Genomic DNA, 7,012 nt, shown 5'->3' with positions numbered 1-7,012 from the left:
TCTTTTATTTACAATTGGCAAATACTTCCAGAAAAAAAAAAAAAAAAAAAGAGGCCAAATTGAAAGATTCTTCCATTGTTTTGGACGTTAAACTGACACCTTTTATTTTAACTTCGACCCAAAAGAAAATATTGATGTAGTAATCATACATCATACATTCTCACATTTTCCACATGTAAAGACCCATTATTTATAAACAAAATAAACATTATAATTTCTTTAATTTTTTTTCTTCCATTTTTATCATTTTTCTTCCTTATCCTGACTCGCAGACATATTTTTACAATCGTTAAACATTATCGATGTTTGAATCTTGTAGAAGGAAAAAGAAAACATGGTAAAAGAATTCTACTAGAAAGAAAATCAACCAAATTCTCAAATCATATATTAATCAAAAACAAAAAAACATGTAAAAACTTCATAATTATAACGTGATGAGAATCTAAATAAAGTTGTCTTTTATTAACAAGAAAGTAAAATAAAATAGAGGGCAGTGTGGTTTCCAAAACAGTACACAGCACATCAACATTACAAAGTAGGACACTTTTTTTTCTCTCTTTTTATGTTCACACTCACTCCTTCACTCACACACTGCTTCTGGTTTTTGATTCCCCTCATATAAAAACGCAACCTTTTTCCTCCTCCTTTCTCTTCTGCTCTCTCTCTCTGCGACTTATTCCCTTTCTTTTCTTCTTTTGAACAAAAACCACCTTCTGTTATTAGGGTTTGAAATGTGGAGGGAGAATGGAAGGCTCTGAATCCGATTCTGCGCCACTTTCCATTTCCAATGGCGAAGATCCCCAATTGGGGGCTTCTTCTCCCCCTCCCTCTCCTCCTCCTCAACCGTCAGATCTCAATCACGCGGCGGAGCATGAGATACTGTCTGGGGAGCTTCACAGCAAGTTGGATTTGAAGGGTGAGGATGAAACTGAGGACAAAGTTTCCGACTTGAACGACCGTGGAGGAGTTTGCGACGAAGAAACCGCTAAGGGTGATGCAGATAGTAGGGGTTCGGAGACAAATAGTTGGGATGAGGAACTGGGTGTTGATGCTGATGAAGATGGTGTTGGTATTGGTGATGTTCATGGTGATGATGGAGAGGAGCACAGGGAAGAGAGAAACAGTGATGTAACTCACCACTACCCTTTGAGGCCCGAAGCTGAGGATTGTGCATTTTATATGAAAACTGGGAATTGCAAGTTTGGGTTTAACTGCAAGTTTAATCACCCTATTAGGAGGAAAACCCAGGTACTTCTTGTGCCTTTCTTCTTCTATGTATGCCTCATTTAGATGTTATGTTTGTTAGCGATGCTTTTGTTTTTGTATGATTGGTTTGTTTGCATTGATATCTGGTAGTGATCAATATTGCATTGTTGGAGGTTAAGCTTTAGAACAGTTCACTTGTGTAAAGGTTATCTTTTCTCCAAGGATTCCTTTACGGTGACATTGTATTATCTGTGGTGCTGGATTGAGAACAAGATAGTTTGCCTTTGGTGAAGGTATACTTTTGATTGAAGTGACTGGTAAATGGTCAGAACTGTTACATCGTGGCTGGTAGATACTTGATATTGAACTGTAATTTTTGGGGGCAGTGCTATTTTTGGTAATTTGCTTTTATGATTTTTTAATGTGTCTGTTTTGGTCGGTCTTTTTACTCTATAGCTTTGCTAAAATGACTTATTAAGGCTTCAAAATTTGCCTATTTTTGTGAGGTCACCTTTATTACTTCTTCAGACTTAATAAGGTGTTGGTGATTGAGTATGTCAATATATCAATGAGGTTCTCTTCACCATTTTCTGCCTGGAAATTTATTGTACAATGTTCACTTCTTAAAATACTGTTCTTTGTGTGGATGTTTTAACGATCAACAAAGGCTGTTAGAGAGAAGGCGGGTGAAAGAGAAGAATCTACAGACAGATCAAGCACAACAGAATGCAAGGTTATTTTCACAATTATGCTTCTAAGCAAATTTTAATTCTCACGTCTGTCATTTCTGCATTATTTTGACTTTTAATGTTCATATTGTAATTATTTAAATACAAGTTCCTCCAGCTATTTGAATTGCCATGGAAGATTGTGTGTAAGTCACTGTAAGGTCAAATCAAGGTGATTCAACCTAATTTATAATTTATATTTTTCATTTCCTTCCGCAACATTGAGATCATTGATCATTTATATGCTATATGTTCAATTTTGGGTGATGTCATATTCTGTAATTTCTGGACTTGTGGGATGTCAGTTCGGTAATGTATATAGATTGTATTCTATATCAGAATTCTTTTTTCAATATATATTTTCTGTGGCTGAGATTTAATATATGTCTGTTTTGATTACTTGTTTTTGGATTGTGATGATGTATGCTATCTTCATAGTTTACATTAGACAAGGACAGGGAAAACAGTGAAATGTCTGTCAAGATGGATGGTTTGGTTTATTTTTGTGGCATTTTTGTTGATTTAGCTCTTTCTCTTTTGCATTATTTTACCCTAGCAAAATGATGACAATGATATTAATTTTATTTAAATGAATGGATAAAAAAGTTATAAGCAAATGATATCAACTGTTCGGTTGAAAAAATTATTGGAACTTCAAAAGCAGCTTATGGAGAAAAGCAAGTTTGTGTATGATTTTTCTCTTGCTCAAACCATGTAAAATCAGAAAATTTCACCATTCATGACATGTTCATAACAATTTTTGTCCTGATCTTATGGCAGTATTATCAAAGATCTGGGGGTTGTAAGTTTGGCAAATCTTGTAAATATAACCACACAAGAGGAAAAATTTCAACAACACCAGCACCAGTACCAGTTTTTGAACTTAACTTTCTTGGCCTGCCTATTCGTCAGGTACAATTTTAGTTACTTTCCTATAACAAAAGATATATATGTGTGTGATGTCTGTCTCTTTCTGCAGTCTTCTGAAATAGTTGTTTCTTAGATATTAATAAGGTCATGTTTCATGATAGGGGGAGAGGGAGTGCCCCTATTACATGCGCACTGGCTCTTGTAAATTTGGAGCAAACTGCAAGTTCAACCATCCTGACCCTACAGTTGGAGGATGTGATCCTCCTTCAGGGTTTGGTAATGGAGGGCCTATGTCATTACAAGGTGTATCACGACCATCTGTACCCTCCTGGTCTTCTCCAAGATCATTAAACGAAGCATCTCCTTTTGTGCCAATGATGCTTTCACCTACTCAAGGAGTTTCTACCCAAAGTTCTGACTGGAATGGATACCAGGTAAATAGATAGATTCAATACCAATAAGCATCTGGCAAGGTTAATTCTCTGTTGCTGCAGATACTCTGGCATTGTTGCGTTCACTTTTACTTTTCCTTTTTGCAAATTTATATTGTCCTGTCATTGGTTTCCTTATGTTTTTTAAATAACTTTGTAAATTGTGAGATTATGTCATTGTCACTTGTTGACTATTGCAGACTTATCATTAATTTACATGTTTTGTTATAAGTACACTGAATACTGGAATAAAATAAATATTAAGCCATTTGAGGTTTGAGTGATATATACCCAAATCAATTAGTACAAAAATAGTTCTTATGATTTAGAATGTGCAGTTTTGTTGATCTGGTGTGACCTATTTTTTCACGTGCAAACATATTGAAGAATCATGCATATTAAGCAATGTATGTTTGGCTTTATGGCTAGAAGTGAATTTGAAGTTGCACCTATTACCGATCCTTAAGAGTCAAAATATGATTATGGCATGTAATCTTTAGATTTCTTGTGATCATTCTACAGCCCCATTTCCCTTCCTTCCTAGTGTCTGTTATTATTTTTTCGTTGGTATGCAATGCAAGACCTGAGTGGTCTTTGTTCCTTTACCTTAGTTAACGAACTATTCTGTCAGATGAACTCATGCAAATGGTTGTTTTCCCATTAAATTCACCCATTTGTTGTTTGTAAAGGCATCTGTCTACCTACCTGAGAGAAACATGCATCCACCTTCTACATTTGTCTTGAACAACCCAACAGTCGATACAAATGTTTACTTGCACCATCAAAAGCAGATATCCGTTGAAGAGTTTCCAGAAAGGCCCGGTGAACCTGAATGTAGCTACTTCTTAAAAACTGGGGATTGCAAGTTCAAATCTAATTGTAAATTTCACCATCCAAAGAACCGGATTGCAAGATTACCTCCATGCAACCTCAGTGACAAGGGTCTTCCTTTGAGACCGGTAAGGTTTTATATCTGAAAAGCTGGAAGATTTATTTTCTTTTGTTTAGCCTGTGGTTGTGTTAAATCTAAAATATATGGAATAAGCATGGCATTGTTACCTAGAGATGATTGTGTTTCTGATTCTGAAAAGATATATCCTTTAATTTGTTTAGTCAAATGGGACTACAAGCTTGATTGGGTAGTTTCTGTTATTTAATGTGAATTTTATTTGTGATGAAATGCAGGACCAAAGTGTCTGCTCCCATTACAGTCGCTATGGAATTTGCAAATTTGGACCAGCTTGTAAGTTTGACCACCCAATAAACTTGCAGCCCTTAATGATGTCTGGACTTGGTGACCAGCCATACTCAAATTCAGCTAGTGTTGAGGTGGTGGCTGGGATAGGTGAAAGTACAAGTGAAACTGATGTAACAATTCAGCAATCTGTGTAAACATGTCTTTGAGGATCTTCTCTAGCTATCACCAAATCTGTAGTTTTCTTCTTAAACATGATAAATTTATTTAACTTTTTTTCTAGCACTGTCCAAGTCCAATGCAGCACAAGCATTGCAAAGAATACCAACATATATATGTCAAACAGTTTATATGTATTTATCACAAGTAACATTTGCATGTGTAGATTATCTTATATTTTTGGTTTGTTTCTCTCTTTTGGATAAGTGTTGGATTATAATTAGTGTGGTTTGAAATGGTTGTTGTTGTGGGCTTTCTTATTTTACGTTTGTCTATTTCGTTTTGAAGTTTCTATTTTAACATGATAGTTTATTAGTTTTAGCTAGATTTATGGTTTGGATCTTTAATAAAAATGAAATAGAAAAATGATTAAAAAGTAAGTTGTATTCCTACTAGAATTCTTTAAACTTTATATCTTACATTTTTTACTTATTTTTTATTTCTCTCCATCTCGTTTTTTTTTTAACTAAACATTTTATTCTTCTCACTTTTTTTAAAGAAATTATACACCATGTTTTTTTTTTCTCTCAATCAATCACAACCTTAATTCCTAATACTGTGTACGTCTAGACCCAGTTTAATTTAACATGGCTCTAAAATATTTGTATGCTTAATTCTAACCATTTTTTAGGTTTTCACTTGTTTTCTTTTATCTAAATTTATGTTAAATTAGTAAGTAACTTGTGGATTTGAAAGAGACGTATTGGGTAGATTCACTATTGTTTTAGGAAAAAAAAAAATCAAAAGTACAATTGCAAAGCTTAATTGTAAAGTGAAAAACGATAACTTTAGCTCAGATCATATTACGTAAGAATTAGATAATAAGAGTTAGTTAACATTTTAGTACAAATAGAAATAAAATACCAATATTGAAGTTTAAAATACATAATTAGATAACATAATTTTTAGTAAATAAGTTAAATGTTATCATAGATGTTATTAGACCCTGAAAATAACATTTTTTTTAATGTTGTCGCAAATAATTAAAAATTTTAATGGAATAAATATGTAGTTCTCTATGTTTCTCTTCTTTAATTGCTAAGCAAGAGTCTGACTTACCTCTAAGTCCATTTAGATTTTATATTCCAGTAAACTAGAATATAAATAAAAATGACAAAAACATATTATATTACATTTTCTTTCTTTTTATTCGAAATAAGTTATATATGATTTCATTAAAAGAATATACCTATTTTTTAATAATTTAAATATATATATATATATATTTTTTTTTTTCTTGTGCTATTTCTGTAATAGATTTGGCTTTAAGGTAGATAAAAGTTAAAAAAAAGTTACATCAGTGACAATTCAATTTTGCTGACAAAGCCACAGTTTTTGACGATTGATATGACTACAAGTCTTCAAACAGTACCTACAAATAATCTCAACAAATGTAATCTGTTTTAATTTTAAATTAGCTTTTATGTGTTGTGGAACAAATTTGTACTTTTTACAATAATTATTACACATTTCTCTTTTCATTTTACTCAACGGTAAAATATTTTCTTGCCATAATAAAATGATGAAATAAGTATTATCTAAATATATTATTCGTTAACAAACGATAAAATTCATTAATGCATCAGTAAACGAAGGGATTTTAGCTTTTCACTTGTTTTCTTTTATCTAAATTTATATTTAAAAAATGTTTGAACTCATACATTTTTCAACATTTGTAAGTTTTTGATTGGTTTACTATTCCATGGTTTATTACAAGATTTGTTTTTTAAATTATTATTCTTGACAATTTAATAAAATCAGACTTAACCTACTTGACAATTTTAAATATTTTAAGCACCGCAAGAAAAATCAATTTAATTTCTAAATATTAGCATCGTTATTGATATTAATATCGGCTTAACCTACTTTAATACGATGTAAATAATTAATTGTTTGAAACAAATCGAAAAAAAATGTTTTTAATTTTTGTTATTAAATAAATATTTGTATCAGAATCAATTTAGAAAATACTAAATAAAATACATATTAAAAATAAATATGTATTTTTTCTTCAAATTTAAAGATGACAAATATTATCATTCATAATTTTTTTTTCTTATTTTTCTTATAAATATAATTACACTTATCTTTTTCATACACTCATATCTTTTATCAGCACTCATCTCTTTCACCAACGCTCATCTTTTTATTCATGTTTATCTCATTTGTTATCATCTTTTTTTTTCACACATATCTCATTCATCTACACATTTTTTTTCTTATCTTATTTATCAACATTTTTCTTCTCACCTCTCTCGTTTATATTCATTTTCTTCATTTAATTTTTTTTTTCATTTACACTCATATCCTTAATTCATATAGTTTTTTTTTTATGTTATTTGAATCCAGAGATGTTGTACAAA

The 7,012-nt window shown here is 31.5% G+C and overlaps 1 protein-coding gene across 1 annotated transcript; it reads left to right on the top strand.

Annotated features, from left to right (window-relative positions):
* The first annotated feature begins 514 nt into the window (after window positions 1-514).
* On the top strand, window positions 515-4,821 carry LOC114178095 (zinc finger CCCH domain-containing protein 43-like). Its single transcript, XM_028063806.1, has 6 exons — window positions 515-1,248; window positions 1,874-1,939; window positions 2,715-2,846; window positions 2,966-3,238; window positions 3,925-4,194; window positions 4,421-4,821. The coding sequence occupies exons 1-6, from the start codon at window positions 745-747 to the stop codon at window positions 4,625-4,627; spliced, it is 1,452 nt and encodes a 483-aa protein (XP_027919607.1). The 5' UTR covers window positions 515-744; the 3' UTR covers window positions 4,628-4,821.
* Window positions 4,822-7,012: the final 2,191 nt, after the last annotated feature.

The sequence above is a fragment of the Vigna unguiculata genome, chromosome 3 (assembly GCF_004118075.2).
Source record: "Vigna unguiculata cultivar IT97K-499-35 chromosome 3, ASM411807v1, whole genome shotgun sequence".
NCBI classification, from domain to species: Eukaryota; Viridiplantae; Streptophyta; class Magnoliopsida; order Fabales; family Fabaceae; genus Vigna; species Vigna unguiculata.
Note: the sequence above shows the minus strand (reverse complement) of the source record. Positions and strands in the feature narration are given on the sequence as shown.

Bases quoted from the DNA above. Each gene is read 5' to 3' on its own strand.
- LOC114178095 (XM_028063806.1), top strand. From the start codon at position 745: ATGGAAGGCTCTGAATCCGATTCTGCGCCACTTTCCATTTCCAATGGC. The intron at 1,249-1,873 runs GTACTTCTTGTG...CGATCAACAAAG, and splicing joins CTATTAGGAGGAAAACCCAG to GCTGTTAGAGAGAAGGCGGG. The intron at 3,239-3,924 runs GTAAATAGATAG...TTGTTTGTAAAG, and splicing joins CTGACTGGAATGGATACCAG to GCATCTGTCTACCTACCTGA.